The sequence below is a fragment of the Panulirus ornatus genome, chromosome 3 (assembly GCF_036320965.1).
Source record: "Panulirus ornatus isolate Po-2019 chromosome 3, ASM3632096v1, whole genome shotgun sequence".
NCBI classification, from domain to species: Eukaryota; Metazoa; Arthropoda; class Malacostraca; order Decapoda; family Palinuridae; genus Panulirus; species Panulirus ornatus.
The window spans coordinates 53,471,222-53,494,227 of NC_092226.1; the positions used below are offsets into that span (position 1 = coordinate 53,471,222).

The 23,006-nt window shown below is 39.2% G+C and overlaps 1 protein-coding gene across 40 annotated transcripts in view; it reads left to right on the forward strand.

The window, feature by feature from the left end:
* heph (polypyrimidine tract-binding protein 1 heph) overlaps positions 1-23,006 on the forward strand; it is a 503,533-nt gene that overhangs the window by 463,547 nt on the left and 16,980 nt on the right. For 9 of the 40 annotated variants that reach the window (XM_071687661.1, XM_071687535.1, XM_071687530.1 and 6 more), the window contains 8 exons: positions 2,432-2,490; positions 2,978-3,143; positions 4,737-4,826; positions 6,846-6,911; positions 7,368-7,498; positions 9,298-9,331; positions 10,268-10,360; positions 22,676-22,848. In XM_071687661.1, coding sequence (XP_071543762.1) covers positions 2,432-2,490; positions 2,978-3,143; positions 4,737-4,826; positions 6,846-6,911; positions 7,368-7,498; positions 9,298-9,331; positions 10,268-10,360; positions 22,676-22,848 — 812 coding nt within the window. The remainder of the gene's footprint in view (positions 1-2,431; positions 2,491-2,977; positions 3,144-4,736; positions 4,827-6,845; positions 6,912-7,367; positions 7,499-9,297; positions 9,332-10,267; positions 10,361-22,675; positions 22,849-23,006) is intronic. The other 31 variants (XM_071687766.1, XM_071687775.1, XM_071687611.1 and 28 more) reach the window with 5 other exon arrangements.

A 23,006-nucleotide genomic window follows, 5' to 3' on the forward strand; every position in this document is an offset into this window, starting at 1 on the left:
AGGGGAACAAAAGATAGTACCAGAATTAAAAGAGCTAAGTTGCAGGGAAAGGTTAGAATTCTAGCCTTATATTTGGCAACTTTGGAAGAAGGAAGAGTGATGCATGCCTGGTGACCTTTAAGAGTGATTCAATGATGCCAACAGTCACCGTTCTTACAGAGTTCTAACAACCAAAGGACAAAACATGGAAGTGAATACGCTAATACTTGTTCTCTGTATGTCATCAGTCTGGTTTGAATAATAATTTCATGTTTGTGATCATGTCACCCTTTACAACGGTTAAGTAAAAGGGAGCACAGCTAGATGGGTCTGTGGAGAAATTCACTTTTTGTTTATTAGGTGTTAAAAAGATGTAGAATCCCATCTTTTATTGTGTTGGTTGAAGATCACATGTTGAGGCTTAGAGGGGCTTATGTAATGTGAAGATGCCTGGTATCACTGATATGTTTGAGCATCTTTGTTGAGTGCCATCTACTATTATTTTAGGTTAAGTCTTTGTTGATTTCCATATATAATGTTGGTACGCCATGTTGGAGATATATGGCAGTGCGTTTTAAAAGCATGAGAGGAGGGAGGTTCTCACTTACTGTATTCCATTTTGGAGTTTGCAACCTACCTCATGAAAGGTGAATTTATATAATATTGAAAGTTCCTTAGGGAATTATGGTTGCAGTTGAGGTTATTGGCCATGATGAAATCTCTAGTCTGATGGTTGTCATGATGAGTTTGAGTTGGTCATTTGGTTTTTGGTATGAGCTTTGTTAAAAAGATGTAGAATCCCATTTTTTGTTTTATGGGTTGGTTTAAGGTCCAGTTTGATGGCTTAGAAGGGCTTATGTAATGTGAAGGTGCTTGGTATCTTTGGAAATGTTTGAGCATCTTTGTTGAGTACCATCTGCTGTTTTGTTAGGTTGAGCCTGTTTTGGTTTTTCATAAGTAACTTCATTGTGCTATGGAGATGCATTGTGCTGCATCTTGAGAGGATGAGTGGAGGGAGGCCCTTATATTATTCTATCTCGAGTTTGCATTCTACCTCATGACTGAAGAATTCACAAATTATTAAAAGTTGTAAAGGGATATGTGGTTACAGTTGAGGTTGTTGGCCTTAACAGAATTTCTAGTCTGAAAGTTCTTTTAATGAGTTTGAGATGGTTATTTGCTTTTGTGCATTTTGTGTTATCGGAAATGATGCTATGGAGTATTCTTTCTTAACATTTCGCAAGCTGAGAACATCTGGTTACAGGAAAAAAAGATTCCTCAAACTGTTACATTTTACAGTTTATCTTTATAACTAAAACAGACCTGTACTAGCAATGAATTTTTCAGCATAAAAGTAGGTTTAACAAATGCTTCTCATCCAGGACATGATTAATAAGCCATGTAATACAAAGAGTCCTACAGGAACGACTTCCAAGATCCAAGATTGTCTGTCGAACACTCCCTACTGCACCCAACACTTTTTCCCCATCTCCCACTCTATGAATATCTCCAGTTTTTCCTGGTTCAATTCATTCATGTAAAATCTTAGGTACAGATGGCCAGCAGAATAGTGTAATTTGATGTATCGATTTTTGTATATTGTGAGTTCTCCCATCATTTATTGTGTTCCTGTGTGGCCACTGACGTGCTACCCACACTACACTTTCCACTGTGTGAGTGTTGGTTCCCTGCCAGCATCCTCACGTGGAATCCTGTTAGCCCTTCTAATAATTACACCCTTACAGCCATTTTTACAAGCCTTTACTATGTATAAGTATCCAGCAAGTATCTCTGCTACAAGCAAAGAGGTTACATATTAAGAAGAATAAGGGAAAGGTGTGATAGAACAATTACATTCGTAGAGTGATTGATCATTATTCACTTCAGAACCCTTTCCTATTACTCGGTGAATCTATAAAATATCCCATATTATTTTTTATACACGGTTCTTATCTTTCATGGAGTCCTGATTGCTCTACTGTTCAAAATATTCATCTTACAGTACCATGAGTCATATGTTACTTCTTTCTTGAGTTTGTCAGTTCATTACTATCATCACTGCTACTGTGTATTACTTTTCTGTGAAATTTTTCTTTAATTAGAAGATAGTTTTTGACATGGAACTTTGTTTCTTGCTAAAGTACATTTATTTATGACTTTCCAGTATGTAGTCTAACTTTGTGTCAAGAAAACATTTATGCATCTGCAAGTGAAAATGTTTAGCTTTATAGTTCCTTAGGCATATTTTTATTATGTTAGTATTAGATTGCATTCTTTGATGCTTTGTGAGGAGAGTTTTAGCTAAAACTAAAGATTGCCATTATAACACAGCATTGTCTTGTCCTTCGGGGTTGTGAAAACCTGTTACTTCATACCTCGTGTTCTCATTCTTTGAATCAAGTCTTAGGTATAATTGACCATCTGAATTTATAGATATTTTTTTTCTTTACAGATACATTCCAGGCCTTGATCCAGTACCCTGATGTAGTAACTGCTCAGGCAGCCAAAATGGTAAGCATGATTGTGTGATCATTATTAAGGAAAGTGTTTATTGTCTTCACAACATACACTTGTGTATATATGCTCCAAACCTATATCCATTGGGATCTGCTTAATGTTGGATTGCTTGTTGTTGTTGTAAGGATGGAAACGATGTTCAAGTTATTTTATAGGAAACAGGTCTTTTAGAATTTATTTGGGGGATACTTTTACTGGAACCAGGAATTGCTGTGTCCTGCATTTGAATTGTTCCACTTTTAAGTGCTTTGGGTAGAAATACGTGTCATTTGGATGCATTTTTAGTTTTAATGATTGGCAACATAGTGAAAGAAAGGTTGAAGTTATAAGTTATTAGGATTTTGATTGGTGATTTACTGTATGGTGGAGGAATTTGTTCAGTTCAGTCACGAATTACAATGTAGCTTTGCATGACAGTTTTCTTTTTTTTTTTTTTGTAGCATAAGGTTTGTTTAATACTGTAACTGTTGTGCATATACAGACACTAGATGGGCAGAATATCTACAACGCCTGCTGCACATTGCGTATTGAGTACAGCAAGCTGAGCAACCTCAATGTGAAGTACAACAATGACAAATCTCGGGACTACACCAACCCTAACCTTCCAACGGGTGACCCTGCCCTGGACTCTGCCCTGGCTATTGGTGGTAAGTGGCCTGCCTGCCCAGCAGTGTGGTCGACCAGCGGGCCACTCCCTGCACGCAATGTGGGCTGCTTCCCATGTGGGCCACCCTGCATGCAAAGTGGCCCATCTACCCACTTGCAACTCCAGCCCACAAGCACGCTCATGTATTAGTAACATAGAACCAGTGATTAATATATGGACATTTTATGATGTTCCAATTGTAGAAAGAGTTGTTAGTGAAATATTCTTGTAAAATAAGATGTAAAGTGTAGATATACATATACTGTATAACTGGGTATGTTGCTTAAGCGTGGCTGTGGGGCTAGGTTGTAGTGGACCCCATCTGCTCTCTTCTGGACTCCTCTTCCCCAGACTTCACCAGGCTGTCCCCCTCTTCTCTTCTCCAGACTGCTTACCAACTTTTCCACTCAATTCCTCTGTCCGCTTGGACGTTTCCTGTTGCGTTTTGTTGTTGATTTTTTATGTACCAGATTTATTTGGTTTCACATACATAGTAACTTACAGTACAGTGACAAAACAAACCAAACAAGACTGATCAGGACAAGTTAAAAAACATCAAATTAGTTTTTGTATGCCTCAATTTTTTAATAAACCAATTATTTTGCAATGTCAGGGGTTTATTCAATATTTTTTTTTTGTTTTACCCCAAAACCTTTTCCAAAACAGTCCCTTTGTAATCCCCAGAATTTCATCCCTGGAAAGATGAGAGAGAAAATGCCATTTTGAAGGGTGACCCATTGGTTCCCTTTAGCCTCCTCAAAACTGAACAAAAACCACATTAGATATCCATTTGAGCACTTTTAGTTCAGTAATGTTGGGGACAATTTTGGAAATCTTGTTTAGTGGTGCAATGTAGCTTCTTTTCCATTGTGTGTTGGTTTTTATTGAGTTTTGTGGTGAGTGAGGGAGAACCCCGTGATGTCCGTACGTAGCAGCACCTCTGCCACACATGGCCCGAGTGCACGTGACCACCATTGTCTAACACACACTGGCACACACTCGCCCTCATACTAGTCCCACAGCTTCAGTAGGGTTGGAAGCTATGCTTTTGTTTTTAATTACAAGTTGTAGCTGTTGGGATCCACCAATGCAATCAGAATTAAAAGCTTCTATTTGCACTAATCCAAATGTAGAAGTTTCAGCCAAGTAGATATCACAGAGGGTGTTAGTTCTTTTTCAGTATAGATCTTGGTGGGTGTATGTGGGCATGTTGATAATAGTTGTGCGCTATTGTTGTGTTAGTTAGGGGTCTTGGTGGGATTAGCAGTCTCTGCTTACCCTCAGAGATCCCAAGTGTAGTCAGTCATTTTGACAGCACTGGTAAATGAGTGAAAGTATAAGGATTTTGAAATGTGATAGTAAAGTGATGAGTACTAGTAACAATGTCATGCTTTTTTAAAGCTGTATTTGTTACCTGAACCATGAAACACAGAATTTAATCCACTATCATATTTTGAACTCATTGTTTATCTCTCATTTGGTATTGGGGTCTGTATTACATGATTGGAAGTAGAGACAGCTTTCCCTGGCCAAAGGGTGTGTGTGTGGTGGGGGCTCGTGGATCCAGCCTCAGGGTGTGCTATCAATATTGTAGGTGCCCCCGGTGCGCTAGCCTCCCCGTTTGCTGCAATGCATGGACTCTCGTCGCCGCTAACCGCTGCCTATGGGGCCTCACCTGCGGGAGGTACGGTACTGCACGATTAACACTGCTGCCACTTCCACCATCCCCCTTACTGCTCTTCTCCCAGACTGCTACCTGCTTGGTGCCCAGAAATTACCGTTTTACGTGTCTTAAAGCTAGCAGAATTGTACATATGTTTGCTCATTACTTTATCTGGAGCTTTTAGCATTTTATGAGGATATTCAGTTGTCTCTCCAGGAGCCCTGATTTAGTAACTACAATTCATTATTTGTATATTATTATTGTTATGGAATCTGCAGTGTTCATTTATAATGTAAACATATGATTTAAGCTAGCCAGTATTAAAAAATGAAAGGGTGGAGCAGCAGGCAGTAGTTGTGAGAGGCATAAGGGGGAGTCTACCGTGGTGGGTGGTGGGTGGTACCATTTGCTTTTTGTTAATACTAATATTATCAACATGTAGCAAGGCCAAGAGCATTACCATGCAGTCTTCTTGATGGTTTTGCCAGATGGTCATGGCAACTGACATGGTCACTGAAAAATTGGCTTTGAACATGAGATATGCAAGACTTTGTTTTGCAATAGATGGATTTTAAGCTGTATCAGTAATTAATGGCGTGCTTTAATTACTTGGCCTTGCTTTAGCAAATGTTTGCTGTGTGTAAAGTCAAAATTATCTGTTTAATAATTGATACATTGAGAATGGCTTGAATAAGACTTTTGAACACCTTTCTGATAAATGATAAAGTAGATCTTTATATCAGATGTATTTAAAGCTACCAGATTTCTATAGATAGATGAATCAACTCTCCTTCCTGCAAATGCTAGTTCCATGGAGTATATGTCTTGAAATGAACAAGTTACCTTACAAAGCCCATAACTCCATTGGCCTAGCAGGGGCAGAGGGTAGTCAGTAAAGCCAGTGTCATGTATGCATCAAAGTAGTCTCTTAAGTTTTTAAGTCTGGTTTGAAAATTAGTATAAAGGTACACTTTTTTTCTTTAAAGTTTGTGCGCCCATTGTGTTTTCATTATTATTTTACCATTTTTTTTTATTATTATCATTATTATTATTATTCATAATGAATTATTACAGATATTGTATGGTGCTGGCTGCTACTGATTGATGCTGTAGGATTCCATCATGTCATTTATTTTATTTATTTGGTTTATTCTTTTTTTTTATTTAAATATGTGTGTATATATATATCTATATATTTTTTTTTATGTAGTGGAATATCAGAATAAGTATCAGAATTATGAAGTGATGGTTAAGAGTGGTCAGTTCATAATTAAAATGTCTAAATGTATACCTCTTCTGAATCATACATATTGATAATTACTTCAGCTTAAGAAATTTATTGATTTAATGTATAGTGTAACCACTTTGTTTCAATTTTACTTGGGATTCAGTATTGTTTGTTTTATTTAATGGTGAATTATGTGTCTTGTGTACTTCATTCTAAGTCACATATACCATTACAATAATCAAATGATATTGGGGTCTGATGGAAGGGTATTTCTCTCTCATACTCACCTGCAAGTTTCCCAGCTTTTGATTTTTTCCTGAATACTATTAAGACCTTTGTCCTCCTGTAGTCTTGTTAAACACTTACTTTTTCTATTCTTTCTAAAGATGAAACCTTTTGTCCCGGTTTTCAAAAATCTTAAAAGTTTTCATGTACATAAACATCAAGGCCCTTGTATTTCCTCCCCAGAGCTTTTTCTCGTTCTAGCATACTAGACCCGTGTTTACTCCAACCTGACCAAGATCTGGGTAACATCGGGTCACTGGACCTTTCTGGGGTCACTCCCGGTCATCTCGTTTCCACTGCCGACACTCCTCGGTGCTGTTGAGCCTTCGCTGGCCGCCGCAACCATCACCACCACCTCTACTACATATATATCTCTCTTACCTTGAGCTGCTGCCATACTGTTTCTAATGCTGAGCCCTTGTCATCATCATAGCCACAAACATGATAGCCAGCTGTTCCCGTGTTTAGCATGTCCTAAACTGACCTGACCTGACTTGGGCTCTCACTGTGTACTATCTCTGTTTCAGTTTCTTCTCTTTCAGCTCCTAATCTGAACTTACCGAACCGTACTGGCGAGAATGCTTCAGCAACAGGTAGGTTAAATGTGACGGGCGGCACCTGCTATGCTTTGACATTAGGGTGAAAAACCGGGATCCTCCATAACTATCTTTTCGAGTCTTTAAGTATATTCCTGTCAAGAAGCTCTCTTACTTCCTTTACAGGACTAATGATCCTGGTTTTTACATCCTTCCCTTGTCCTTAGTTCTATGCACCAGCTAATTTTTGGAAAGACATTGAATTCATAAAATATTTTCCAATAATTGTGAAATGATGTAGAACTTTGCCATATGTGTAACTCACTGAGCAATAATTTCATTAATATTCTCTGTTAAAGAATTAATAAGCACTTGGTATGACTATATACATTAAACAAGCATTTTAAGATTGTAGAGTACATGAATATTGATGAACTTAACTGGAGTGTTGTTACATTTTTTTCTTGGTTTGTGGCATCACAATTGGATTAACATTTTATTGGTGTGTTGCAGGCATGCCATTCACAGGTATGCCCTTGGCAGGCGTTACACCCACTGCTGCTGCTCTTGGTGCTGCAGGGATCCGTCTGCCGGGCCAACCCTCGCCAAACTGTGTCCTGCTAGTGTCCAACTTAAACGAGGAGGTCAGTTTCTCAGCTTGCATTTTAGTGCATTTCTGTTTTGGCTTTGCTTATGTCAGCCATGCAGGTTACTTCCTTCTCCTGGTAATTTTTTAACAATTTTCAGTCTTCCTAGTATTTTGTAAAAGTGCATATTTTCCGTAGTCTCTCATTATATATACTTAATAGTATGATTCATCAAAATCACATACTAGCAATATCCCACGTCATGTGTTTAAAAGCTTTGTCATGAAATACCTTTTTCATGGCCTGTTTGATATAAAAGGCCCGATAAAGTTACTTAAATCAAGCTTAATTTATTTCTGAACATTCAGGCTCATGGTAACAGGTAATTAGAAATAGTTTCTAAAGCAGATGAATATAATGAACATAATCTCAGAAAACAAATGCATTAAGGCATTACTGAAAGATTTAGATTAATCAGAGCTTTCCAGTGTGCCACTGGTGCACACTTTTCTTTCCTGCCCATCTCTGTTGATATCTTGACAACTGCATGACCTTTGCTTGGATACTACAGCAGTTCGAGAGTGCTGCACTGGAGTCTTACTATAGTCTGAACCTTTAAACCCAGTTTGCTCCAAGAATTTTCTTGCAAGCATGTGCAGCTCTTATTTATCCTATTCATTTTAAATGCTAGCACACTCATGAGTGATTCAAGCATGGGTCTGCCCAGTGATCACTACTACCTTGTGAAAGGCCATGTCTGCTGAGCCACTAGTCAGTTGTCATAGTCTTGTGTTTCTAGCCAGTCCAAGATCTTTATTACTACCCTCATTTTGTACAGTGGCATATTCGTTTTTCTTTGCAAAATTAATTAAAAGCATTTTCACCCAGCATTTATGTTTGTAACCTCTAGGGTACACTGATCTTTCATAGATACAAACTTCATTTAAAATACTTCCCAGCTTACATAATATATTTCAGCTACTTGCAACTTTAACTGATGATTGAATCCTGGTGTATGTATAATACTAGCTTTTAGGCCTCTCTAATACCTGGCTAATAAAGAGAAACCTAAGACTTCTTCACTTTGTATCACTGTCAGAGAATATCATTAATCAGTGGTTATGCATTGCCCAGGATTTTTTTTCCATTCTCTGGATCAAGATTCTGGGTATGTTAAGTTCTGAGTCAGTTCTACCTATTTAGGGAAATTGATTTAATCGCAGTTTTTGTCATCTTCATTATTATTATTATTATTATTATTATTATTATTATTATTATTATTATCATCATCATCATTGTTATCATTATCATTATTGACTATATTGTGAATCTTAAATGTGCTGCCTTTCTTTGCCCAGCTGTCTTTGGGCTTAATCTTGGTACCAGAGAGTGCCTTCTGCTGGTCTGTTGCCACACTAGACACTCCGTCCTCCCTCCATGCTGCCGACACTAACCCTAATACTCTCCCACTGCTCACTCTCAGTCCAAGGACCCCTCTATGGCAAGGACAAACATCTTTAGTTTGTCCAGGTGTTAGTTTAGCACAATGCTCCAAAGTTGTAGAGAATGTATGTGATCCAGGCCACAACAGTGACAAGGTTGTTGAGCAGGTTTGTGGTGAGGTGTGCAGTATGATTTAGTGTTGGCGACAGTGGTGATGTGAGTGATGTTAGTGCCAGCACCAGGCCAGCAGAGCTACTGCTCCCCCTCCCCCCTTACATTAGCCCACAACCAATGGCCAGAACCCAAGGGTCGTGTCTAACGTGATGTGTTTTATGTTCTCTTGCTGTGGTGCCCCCTGGACTCCATCTTTCTTGCTGGACTGGCCTCTCCTTCGCGACTCTCCTCTACTGTAGATGGTCACGCCTGATGCTCTCTTTACCCTCTTCGGTACGTCACTCAATCATTGCACGTGCAGCACCCTTGTGTGTTGTACACATGTTACTTTTTTATAGCATAGAATATAGAATCCAATCTCCTTTTATTATTCAAAATAAGATATATCTGCCAAAACTTTTACTACATCCACATTTGTATTGCATCCTCTTAGAGCATAAATTTTGTTTTATCTTTATTCATCGTTTTAAATAGTTACACATTAGTTTTGAAGTTAAATATTTCATATTCAGTGGTTATATAATTTTCAATTTCAATCCATAATATTTAATACTCTAAGTTCCTTTTAATGCATGCAGTGTGTGAAAACTGTAAATATGTATCCCTCCCTGATACCTTGAAATTGACATGCACTGTCACTAATTTGATCTTCAGTAGCATTTGTGTTTACAGGCTTGTTTTTTCATTTTCTTCTCTATCATCCCCAAGTCACAATGTGGATAAATATTGCTTCAAATAACCAGAACTATTATGTGTATATAGTAGTGTTTGTGTTCATACGGCCTGACTGCTCCACTGGGTTGCCTACTCTGATGGGTTTGGGTTGCAGTCTACTTTTCAAATTAACACTGGATATCAGAGCAGTGAATTGCAGTTCAAGGAGGGCACACTGTTTACAGTTACCATTGAAAACTGCATTTCATAAAATAAACCAAGAAGAGGAACAGGTTTGCTTACATTGCACCATTTGCAATCTTGGAGAGAAACCAGTTCATTAATCTTTATATTTTTCTCCCCAACTAGTAATCTCTGGGTAGAAATTTATGCCTTTTGAAATGGTATCCTGAATGTATGGTAGATTCATCGCATACTGTGAAAGGCTGTTAAAAGCAGGTACACAGTTACAACATTGCTGTACTTTGGATGGTTTCTCCAACTGTTATTTCAGCAATGTAGTGACTCCCTCCCCATTGCTGATCTACTTTACAGGAGTGTACGGAGATGTTTTGCGGGTCAAGATTCTCTTCAATAAGAAGGATAATGCCTTGGTACAGATGTCTGAACCACACCAGACCCAGCTTGGTTAGTGTTTGTGTTGTCTTTTACTATATCATTAAAATGTTTGCATGCTTTTAGTCTTGAACAGAAAATTAGAAATTTGTTTATTATGTAGACATGACTTCAATTTTGAAAGTATTGGAAAGTCAGAGAATATGTAAGTGTGTACCTGTGCATGGATGTTTGTTTTCATTCACCCCTGTAACATACATACCCTTCTCTCTATCCCTCCTCCCTCCTAATAACAAGATAGAGCCAGCAACAGCCTAAACCTAAACCCCACATCCACAATTAGGCCCCAGAGCCCTTGCTCTAGTTTACCCTGACTCTTCATATGACCTGGGTCATTCTTATGACAGCATGTCTTCCCCAGTATGCCACATTGTGTTAATTCACTCTGTCCCATACAGCCTTCGCACACTCCTGCATGTTCAGGCCCCAAACACTTAAATTTCTATCATCTTTCCACTTTCTCCTCAATTTTCCCATTATCCTTTTTCCCAATTTACCTTGAGGCTATGTACCCTTTCTGTCATCCTCTCCTTATTTCCAAACCATTCCAGCATATCAACTTTGGCTGTCAGGTACTACCACATCTATCTTACTCTATCACCTCCGGTTTGATTGACTCTTGGACCATATATTGCCCTTTAACATTTTGTTTCCAACACATTGTTATGAAAGAAGTCTAAACAATAAAAGACTACACATATTAAGGAAAAGTGTCTAAACAATAAAAAAAAATACACATATTTAGGGAATCTATTGAAGAAGAAAGTATGTACATTGCTTTATAAATGAGTATCTGACATTTAAGGTGAATTACATAAACCCATTTGCTGCAGCCATATCATATGTGGTTGTTTTTTTGTAGTAGTTTGCTGCTGCCATGTCATATATGATATTTGTATTTGAAGTGCTTTTGGGCATTTGTAGGTGGGAAATCAATGCACCCATCTTCTATCTGGTTTGCTTTCTTGCTGGTATACATTAGTTACTTAGATTATTTACTTATATTGTCATTTACCTAACACCAAACTATCTGAGAGGGGTTAGAAAATATTTTGCTGCCCAAGCTGGAAAGAATGTTCATAATGCATATATTTTTTTTTAAATTTTGTCACTTTCCATGCAAGAGATAGTGCTAGAAGCAGATGATAAAATGGAACTTGAAGAAAGGCCTCATTGGCTCATCATATGGTTTCCCCATGATTTCTCCTGGCCACTTGTAAGGAATTTTAACATTTGCTTAGTTTTTATATTTAATCTCCATCTCCTGCGTTAGTGAGTTAGCACAAGGAAACAGACGAGGGATGGCCCAACCCACCCACATGCCCATGTATGTACATGAACGCCCACACACGCACATATACATATACATTTCGATGTTTACATACTTATACATATATACACATGTACTTATTCATACTTGCTGCCTTCATCCATTCCATGGGCATGTTTGAAGGAATAGTGGTTTGAACAGTGTTATATGTTTGAGAGGCATGGGCTATAGATAGGGTTGTGCGGAGGAGAGTGGATGTTTTGGAAATTAAATGACTAAGGACAATATATGGTTTTAGGTAGTTTGATCAAGTAAGTAATGGAAGGGTAAGAGAGGTGTGTGGTTGCGAGAGCAGAAGAGGGTGTGTTGAAATGTTTTAGACACATGGAGAGAATGAGTGAAGAAAGATTGACAAAGAGGATATATGTGTCAGGTAAAGGGAATGAGAAGAAGAGGGTAACCAAATTAGAGGTGGAAGGATGGATTGAAGAAGATTTTTTGTGATTGGGGCCAGAAGATCATGAGGGTAAAAGGTGTGCAAGGAATAGAGAGAACTGGAACAATTAGGTATACTGGGGTCGATGGATTAAACCAGGGCATGTAAAGTGTCTGGGTTAGCTGTGGTTTTGGTACATTACACATGACAGCTAGAGTGAGTGTGAACAATTGTGGTATTGATTGAGAGGGTAAAGGCATGTGGCTCAGGTGTTTGCTTTGAAAAGTGTGTGACAAATAGCATTTGTGGATCTGGAGAAGGCATATGATAGGGTTGATTGAGATGCTTTGTGGAAGGTTTTAAGAGTATATAATGTGGGAGATAAGTTGCTGGACAGTGAAAAGTTTTCATCAAGGATGTAAGTCATTTGTATGACTGGTTCCCAGTGAAGGTCAGTCCGCGGTAGGGGTGTGTGATGCCCCCGTGGTTGTTTAATTTGTTTATGGATGGGATAGTTAGGGAGGTAAATGCAAGAGTTTTGGAGACATGGGTGAGTATGCAGACTATTGGGAGTGAGAGGGCCTGGAAAGCGGGTCAGTTTTTGTTTGCCATTGATACAGTGCTGGTGGCTGATTCAAGTGAGAAACTACACAAGTTGGTGCCTGAGTTTGGAAAAGTGTGTGAAAGGTGGAAGTTGAAAGTAAATGTGAAGAAGAGCAAGGTTATTAGGTTCAGCAGGGTTGAGGGACAAGTTAGTTGGGATGTAAATTTCAATGGAGATGAATTGGAGAAAGTGAAGTGTTTTAGATATCTGGGAGTGGACTTGGCAGTGTATGGAACAATGTAAGTGAGTTGTGGGGTGGTAGAGGGGGCGAAGGTTCTGGGAGCGATGAAGACTGAGTGGAAAGAGAATGTTTTCTCAGAGAACAGAAATGGGTATGTTTGAAGGAATAGTGTTTCCAACATTGCTATATGTTCAATGGTTGTGCGGAGGATGGTGGATGTGTTAGAAGCAAAATGTTTGAGGACAATATGTGGTATGAGGTGGTTTGAACGAGTTAGTAATGAAAAGGTAAGAGAGATATGTGGCAATTAAAAAAATGTGGTTGAAAGAGCAGAAGAGTGTGTGTGGAAATGGTTTGGACATATGGACAGAATGAGTGACGAAAGGTAGCAAAGAAGGTATATGTGGAGGAAACGTAGAAGCAGAAGATCACGTTGGACGTGGGAGGAAGTATAAAAGATTTTGAGCGATCCAGGCCTGAAGATAAAGGAGAGTGAGAAGTGTGCAAGCAATAGTGAATCAGAACGATGTTGTATACTGTGGGAAAGAATTCTGCCTCCGTATTCCACATGTATTGTAGAAGGCAACTAAAGTGGCTGGAAACCCTCCCCTTTTGTTGCTCCAGTTTTTAAAAGAGGAAACTGGAGTCAAGCGGAGAATGCTTGTCCTTCTCGAAGTCTCAGATTATTGTGTCAATGTGTGTAGATATAACTAAGATGAGGAGAGACAGGTATAGTATGTTTGAGGAAGAAACCTGGATGTTCTTGTTTTGAGTGAAACAAAGCTCTGTGGTATAGGGGAAGAATGATTTTGAAGTGTCTTGGGAATGAATTTGGGTTGGTGAGAGGACAAGAGCTAAGGAAGGAGTAGCACTATTCCTGAAGTGGGAGTGTGTGATAGAGAACAAGAAAGTAAATTCTAGATTGATGTGGGTAAAACTGAAAGTGGATGGGGAACAATGTGTGGTTATTAGTGCTTAAGCACTTAGCCATGAAGCGAAAGACCATTAGAGGCAAGTGTTTTTGGAGCAGTTTACTTAATGTGTCAGCAGTTTTGGTGCATGTATAAGTGGTGGGTGATGTAGATACAAAGGTAAATAATGTGGAATTTGAGGATATTATTGTTGCACATAGGGTATTCAAGTGTCATGAATAAAAATGAACAGCTTATGGAGTCATGTGCTGAAAAAAAGACTGGTGATTGGGAATCCATGGTCTAAAAAGAGATCTGTCTATATCTTTGATGCCTGTTCCGTTCTGGAACTCTCTCAAGGGTGTGGCCATGGCAATAGTCTCTCCGTAATTAATGAACTCTTGTGCCGATTTTTATCCTTTTGTGCCTCACCCTTAACAGGCCACTGGCAGAGGGCAGGTATAGCGCAGTGGAAAGATGGTGAGAGTGAGCAGGAGGGAGTGATTGTAAAAAGGCAAAAGGAGAGAGCAAATCAAGTGAGGGAAGTGGCTGAGGAATGGAAGTTATATAGGGAAGTAGTGATGGCACGTGCAAGAGATGCATTGGCATGCAAAAGGTGAGAGATGGGCTGCGTAAAAAGATGTGTGGTTGGATGAAGTGAAGTTGTTAGTGAAAGAGAAAAGTAAGGCATTTGGATGGTACTGACAAGGAAGGAGTGCAAATGATTGGGAGATTTAAAAGAAAAAGTGGTAGGAGGTCAGGAGGAAGGTGCAGGGGTTGAAAAAGAGGGCAGTAGAGAGTTAAGAGTAAGAGATTATAATGAAATTTTAGGGAGAATAAAAAGGTTTGGTAAATAATGTGTGAAAGACGAGAACAAATCGGGACATCAGTGAAGGAAGCGGAAGGGTGAAGCTATATCAGGTGTTGATGTAGAGGTGGAGGTGAAGTGAGTATTTTGAAAGATTGTTGAATATGTTTGATGATAGATGGCAGCTGTAGGGTGCTTAGTTTGGAGATGGTGTGTGAAGTGAGAAACTCCATAAGATTGCTTTGCTGAAGAGAAGTGGTGAAAGCCATGCAAAAGATGGAATCTGGCATGGCAGCTGGACTGGATGGAATTGCAGTTAGATTTATTAAGAAAGGGTGTGACTTGTTGATTGGTTGGTAAGGATATTCATTGTATGTATGGATGGTTGTAATGATATTCATTGTATGTATGGATTATGGTGAAGTGTCTGAGGATAAGAGGAATGAATTTTTTTTTTTCATACTATTCGCCATTTCTCGTATTAGCGAGGTAGCGTGAAGAACAGAGGACTGAGCCTTTAAGGGAAATCCTAACTTGGCCCCCTTCTCTGTTCCTTCTTCTGGAAAATTAAAAAACGAGAGGGGAGGATTTCCAGCCCCCCCTGCTCCCAGGAATGAATGTATAGTGCCAATATATAAAGGTGAGTGTTCAAACTAGAAGCATGATGTTTTTGAGTGTACCTGAAAAAATTATATGGTAGGGTGAATGCATGTACAGAGCATCAGATTGGTGAGGAGCAGTGTGGTTTCAGAAGTGGTAGAGGACATGTGGATCATATGCTTGCTTTGAAGAATGCACGTGAGAAATACTTAGAAAAACAGATGGGTTTATATTTAGCATTTAAGTATGTGGAGAAGGCATATGACAGGGTTGCTAGAAATGTTTATTTGGAAGGTTTTAAGAATATACAGTGTAGGAGGTAAGCTGCCAGAAGCAGTGATAAGTTGTTTATCAAGGGTGTAAGGCATGTGTACAAGTAAGAAGAGAGGACAGTGATTGGTTCCCAGTGAAGGTTGGTCTGCGGCAAGGGTGTGTGATGTCACCATGATTGTTTAACACATTAAAGGCGGCATATTTTAGGAATGATACATTATCAAGGAATAAGCCAGTACATGAATAGATAAAACAAGATAAAAACAAAGGTAAAAGGTATTACTTAAACAGTATTGCATCAGAGCTGGCTGTGGGAGGAGTGCTAGGCACCTTCGTGTCCTCCTCCCCATTGCCTTGGCTAATACTTATGTTGACCATGGCTGAGTGGACATGGGTGGCTGTTCACAGGCATGTCCAAAGAGAGAACATGGTATTATGTGTCAGAGATGCCACTTCACCCAATTTTGATGTACAATTACAATGCAACATAGCCCAGCATTACATATTGTTGCCCATATACTACTGTACGAAAGTTAGATAACAGCTAATACTACTGCTGACTGCGAATGGGTAAGCAAGAGTAGCTGTTTATAGGAATAGGTAAGCAGAGGTAATGACAATTGATGACAGTGATGTCACATCGCCAGAATTAAAAAAAAACAAGGCAAAATAGTCCAATGTTACGTTATGTTGCCCGGCTGCCTATGTATAAACATTAGACAACATCACCTGCCTTTAATGGGTTGATTCATTTATGGATGGGGTGGTGAGGAAGGTAAATGTAAGAATTTCGGAGAGGAGCAAATATGCAGTCTGTTGGGGATGAGAGGGCATGGGAAGCGAGTCAATTGTTGTTTGCTGATGATACAGCACTGGTGGCAGATTGGAGTGAGAAATTGCAGAAGTTGGTGACTGAGTTTGGAAGAGTGTGTGAAAGGAGAAAGATGAGAGGAAATGTGAGTAAAAGGCCAGTTATTAGGTTCAGCAGGCTTGAAAGACAAGTTAGTTGGGATGTAAGCTTAAATGAAAAGAAGAAATGGAGGATGTGTAGTGTCTTAGATATCTGAAAGTGGACCTGGCAGCAAATGGAACCATGGAAACAGAAGCGAGTCATATGGTGGGGGAGGGGGGCAAAGGTTCTGGAAGCAATGAAGAATGTGTGGAATAGAGAGTGTTATCTCAGCTCAGAGAGTAAAAGTGGATATGTTAGAAGGATTAGTAGGTCCTACAATATTATCTGGTTGCAAGACGTGTTATAGAAAGGGTTGCTTGGATTAGGATGATGCGTTGAAAATGAAATATTAGAACAGTTTGTGGTGTGAGGTGGTTTGATCAAGTAAGAAATGATCAGGTAAGAGATATTTGTTTGTATTTATTCATACTGAATCGCTTTCTTTTGCATCAGCGAATTAGCACAAGGAAACATGAGGAATGGCCCAACCCACCATCATGCACATGTATTTACATAAATGCCCATACATGCATATATACATACATATACATTTTAACATGTACATACACAGACATATACATGTATACACTTGTACGTACTCATACTTGCTGCCTTCATCCATTCCTGTCGCCACCCATAAAATAGCACCCCCCTCCACACACACACATACACACACCAACGAGGTAGCGCCAGGAAAAGACAAAAAGGCCACATTCGTTCACGCTCAGTCTCTAGCTGTCATGTGTGATAAAGAAGAGTGTGATTGAGTGAGCAGAGGGGGTTTTGATGAAATGGTTTGGACATGGAGAGAATGAGTGAGGAAAGGTTGACAAAGAGGATATGTATGTCAGAATTGGAGAGGCGGGAAACCAAATTGGAGGTGGAAGGGTGGAGTGAAAAAGATTTTAAGTGATCTTGTCCTGAACATTCACGAGGATGAGAGGTGTGCAAGGAGTAGAGTGAATATGATCGATGTGGTATACCATGGTCAAGGTGCTGTCAGTAGAGTGAACCAGGCTGTGTGAAACATCAGGGTTAAACCATGGAAAGGTCTGTGGTTCCTGGATGTGGTTAGGGAGTTGTGGTTTCGGTGCATTACACATAACAGTTAGAGACTGATTGTGAACGAATGTGGCTTTTTTTTTTTGTCTGTTTTTCTGCCGCTATGTCATGTTTCTGACAAGGGATTGCTATTTCCTGTAGGGCAGGGTGGTGCCAGGAATGGATGAAGGCAAGTGAGTATGATATGTATAGGGGAGTGTTCAAACTACAGAGGCATGTTTGTTGAGTATTCATAAAAAATTGTATGGAAGGGTATTGATTGAGAGGGTGAAGGGATGTACAGAGTATCAGATTGGGGAGGAACATTGTGGTTTCAGAAGTGGCAGAGGACATGTGGATCAGGTGTTTGTTCTGAAGAATGTGCGAGAAATACTTAAAAGAAATGATAGCGAAGGCATATGGGGTTGATAGAGATGCTTTGTGGAAGGTCTTTGAGTATATGGTGTGGGAGGTAAGCTACTAGAAGCAGCGAAAAGTTTTTAACAAGGATGTAAGGCATGTGTACGAGTAGGAAGAGAGGAGAATGATTGGTTCCCAGTGAAGTTTGGTCTGTGGCAGGGATATATGATATAACTCTGGTTGTTTGATTTGTTTATGGATGGGTTGGTTAGGGAGGTAAATGCAAGAGTTTTGGAAAGACGGGTGAGTATGCAGTCTGTTGGGGATGTTGTTCGCTAATGTTACAGGACTGGTTGGTGATTTGAGTGAGAAACTGCAGAAGTTGGTGACTAAGTTTGGAAAAGTGTGAAAGGAGGAAGTTAAGAGTAAATGTAAATAAGAGCAAGGTTATTGGTTCAGCTGGGTTGAGGGACAAATAAGTTGGGATTTAACTTTGAATGGAGAATAATTGGAAGAAGTAAAGTGTTTTAGATATATGGGAGTGGACTTAGCAGTGAATGGAACCATAGTATGTTGAATTGCAGATTGTAGATATATATGATAATGCAAAGATGTGTATTTGAAGACCCATTTGTAAACAAATACTTCAATATTATGGTAGGAATCTTTGGTAAGGGACAGCACATGCTTTGCAAGTCAAAGTTCCAATCACCAGTGACATTTTAAAGTTGTTTTTTCATGCTTTAGGTCTGCTGTGCACAGTAATGAACTCCATATGGGAATCTAGGACAAGAATATTATTTATTATACTTAACTGCTGTCTCCCGCATCAGAGAGGTAGCGCAAGGAAACAGGCGAGGAATGGCCCAACCCACCCACATACACATGTATATACATAAATGCCCCTACGTGCACATATCCATGCATATATATTTCAACATATACATAGATGTACATGCACACATACATATGTACACGTGTACATATTCAAATTTGCTGCCTTAATCCATTCCCGTGGAAATTCTAAACTGATAAGAACTTGTAAATGTAGTTAACTAATGTATAACTTAAAAAGAAACAAGTTTCTAAATTTCATAGTTTAGTGACTGGTCATATGTAAATAACCAAACCCATTAGGAAAAATCAACTAAAAATTTCATGTTGAGTGGCGACAGTAGAAGAGAGACCCAACTGGGAGATAATAATGCAAATAGCACTCAAACAAATTAAGATATTTCAGTCATCATTCAAACTAAATTAGAGAAAAAGGCCTGGAAAGAAATTGTTGCAAAATATTTTTATTGATTAGCAACACTTCACCATAGGCAATGGAAAACTAAGGAGTCATTGATATAAAAGAAGCAGGATTTATCAAAACAAGTAGATGTAAACATAATGGAGAGAATCCCAAGTCAGGATGGAACACTTGAATTACCATAAAGGGCTGAAAGAACTGGTGGTGCATAGCTTAGATGATTTATGTGTGGCAGCCTTGAAGGTTTAAAGAAAAGTGTGAAGGAAGACAAAATTATAAATCTGCATGAATACCATGAAACTTAGTAGAAATAAATCAAATTCTTGCAAGCCCAGCTGAGAAGCTTAAACTGCTGTTCAGAATTGAATAAGGAGGAATAACCATGCTCGAACAACTACAGAAGCTCTTAAAAAAATTGACGCAATTTTCTAAGTCAGTAGGGAAGTAATGAACATTGTTGTTTCCTACCTTCCCATATTGTGATGCATTTCTGGAACTCATTTCCACGACTCTCGCTCCAGCCGTTCAAGGCAATGCTGTGTTGTAATAGCACATCTGACAAAGACACAGTCATGGGCCACTTGGGGGTAAGTCTACAAACTTTCAAATTTGGCTGCCTTTATCCACAGCCAGACCCCACAAATTTTTCTGTTTCTTCTGACTTCTTATTTACTGGTTAATTCAATGACAGCACGTCATACCCAGTACACCATATTACCTTTATTTCATCCTCTCATAAGGAGAGCTGGTTGAGATGAATTAAGTTATTCGGCAAACAAGCAAATGGTTACTGCTATAATCTTATTTTTTTTATTATACTTTGTCGCTGTCTCCCACGTTAGCGAGGTAGCACAAGGAAATAGTGAGGTATGCATATATACATGTCCACACACACACATATACATGCATATACATTTCAACGTATACATATGTATACATACACAGAGAACTACATATTTATACACGTACATAATTCATACTTCCTGCCCTTATTCATTCCCATCGCCACCCCACCACACATGAAATGACCCCCACCCCCTGCCTGAAAAGACAACAAAGGCCACATTCGCTCCCTTTCCACTTCCAGGCCCCAGAAAACTTTGCATGGTTTACCCCTGACACTTCGCATGCCCTGGTTCAATCCATTGACATCACATCGTTCCAATTCCCTCTATTCGTTGCACGGCTTTCACCCTCCTGCATGTTCAGGCCCTGATCTCTCAATCTTTTTCACTCTATCCTCCCACCTCCAATTTGGTCTTCCACTTCTCCTCGTTCCCTCCACCTCTGACATATATATCCTCTTTGCCAATCGTTCCTCACTCATTCTCTCCATGTGACCAAACTATTTCAATACATCCTCTTCTGCTCTCTCAACCACACTTTTTATTACCACACATCTCTTACCCTTTCATTACTTACTCGATCAAACCATCTCACACCACATGTTGTCCTCAAACATTTCATTTCTAACACATCCACCCTCCTCTGCACAACCCTATCTATAGCCCATGCCGTGCAACCGTATAACATTTTTGGAACCACTATTCCTTCAGACATACCCAATTTTGCTCCCCCACTGTGTGACTCACTTCTGCTTCCATGGTTCCATCTGCTGCCAATTTCTCTCCTAGATATCTAAAACACTTCACTTCTTCCAGTTTTTCTCCATTCAAACTTACCTCTCAATTCACTTGTCCCTCAACCCTACTGTACCTAATAACCTTGCTCTTATTCACATTTACTCTCAGCTTTCTTCTTTCATGCACTTTACCAAACTCAGTCACTAGCTTTTGCAGTTTCTCACATGAATCAGCCACCAGCGCTGCATCATCAGAGAACAACTGACTCGCTTCCCAAGCTCTCACATCCACAACAGACTGCATACTTGCCCCTCTCTCCAAAACTCTTGCATTCACCTCCCTAACAAACCCATTCATAAACTTGCTTTAATATATGATATATAATCTAATCTTATCCCTGGGGATAGGGGATTAAGAATACTTCCCACGTATTCCCTGCGTGTCGTAGAAGGCGACTAAAAGGGGAGGGAGCGGGGGGCTGGAAATCCTCCCCTCTCTTTTTTTTTTTTTTTTTTTTTTAATTTTCCAAAAGAAGGAACAGAGGGGGCCAGGTGAGGATATTCCAAAAAAGGCCCAATCCTCTGTTCTTAACGCTACCTCGCTATCGCGGGAAACGGCGAATAGTATGAAAAAAAAAATAAAAATAATCTAATCTATAATCCAAACTTGCTATAATATCAAAATCTAGTTTTTGTTAGGCATTTTAAGAATGAATTTTATTGAATGCTTAGAATTGAATGCTGATAGCTTTTTTGGTTACCACTCAAACTATGAAGAATAGAGAAGCAGTACACAAACAGAACATTTGGTGTGGAGCAAATGAACTATTATAAGGGAAAGATTAACAATATATGGTAAGCATGAAATAGAATGCATCAAAATTGAATTGATTTTGAAAGTATCTCAGCAGTTCTGGAAGATGCATTTGAACTTTGGTCTTTGGTCAGTCTAAAAAGTTGGGAAGACTTTTAATGTAGTGCCGGGAGAAATTCAAAGCTTACATAGAACAATTACAGATACATGGACCAAATTGTAGGTAGATGGTTTTGCTCAAAGTCCCTGTTGAACCTGGATAGAGATCTATTAAAGAGGCTTGATGGCTGAAAGTGGTAGTATGAATCAGTAATGAAGACATGAAGGGAGGGTCACATGCCATTCTGGCAAAATCCATGTAGTTACTTGCAACCCCCCCCCCCCCCCCCCTCTCTCTCTCTCTCTCTCTCTCTCTTTCTCTTCTCTCTCTCTCTCTCTCTCTCTCTCTCTCTCTCTCTCTCTCTCTCTCTCTCTCTCTCTCTCAGAGCAAACCTTGTAAGATTAATGGTTTTTCCTGGACTGTATTTTTATTAGAAGTTTGAAGAAAGAAAAATGAATTATTAATAGGAAGTGTCAATAAATGTTAGAAAACGAATTTTTATATGTGGTTTATTCATGTTTGTTGGTTTAAAGGCATTTTGTGGAGCATGCATGTTTGGCTTGCTGTTTTTTTTCTGCTAAATCATACATTTTCTTCACTTTTATGCCACCACCATTGGTTTACTGGGAGGTACGAACACAGGTGGTTGCATTAGGTAGTAGTTGTAGGTTGGAACATACGATAGTATTAGTAGTCAGCAGGAACATGAGGGTCTCAGGAGATTCAGAAAACACTGCACCAGAGTTGCCTCTACCAGTAGCCTGAGGCTTTAGTACTAAAAGCCAAAAAGTGGCATTGGAGTTCATCAGTTATGGAGACTTTTTGCATGGTCACCCCCATGAGGAAATTCTCAAAGGACATGATCATCAGAGAAAGATTTATTTGATAGTTATTAGTGTTTATTTATCTTTTAAAGGAAACCAAAACAATGTAGATGCTTAAAAGTTACTAGAAATTCTTCTCTTAAAAAAGTGCTAAATAACCTTTAGGTTCTAGCATGTGATAAATTTCACATAACCAATTCTGTCTGCATCCCTGATGCCCATTCCCTGTAGGAACCAAATAAGTTTATGTATTATGAAGTAATGTATTTGATAGTGCTGACCTGAACTGTCAAAATGACTTTAAATGTATTTTCAGCAATCTCTCATCTGGACAAAATGAAAACCTGGGGCAAACAGATTCGGGTAACTCTGAGCAAGCATCAGACTGTGCAACTTCCCAAGGAAGGACAACCAGATGCTGGTCTCACCAAGGACTATACAAACTCTCCTCTCCACCGCTTCAAGAAACCAGGCTCCAAGAATTATCAGGTAGGTACTTTATAACCCATGTAGTTAAAGCAAGCAAGATATGATATGTATGGTATTGGTCTTGCCTCATGGTATATATAATATTGGTCTTGCCTCTTTTTTGGTGCCTATCCACTCGCATGTCTCAGTGTCTTATACTCCATCCTTTCACTTGTTTT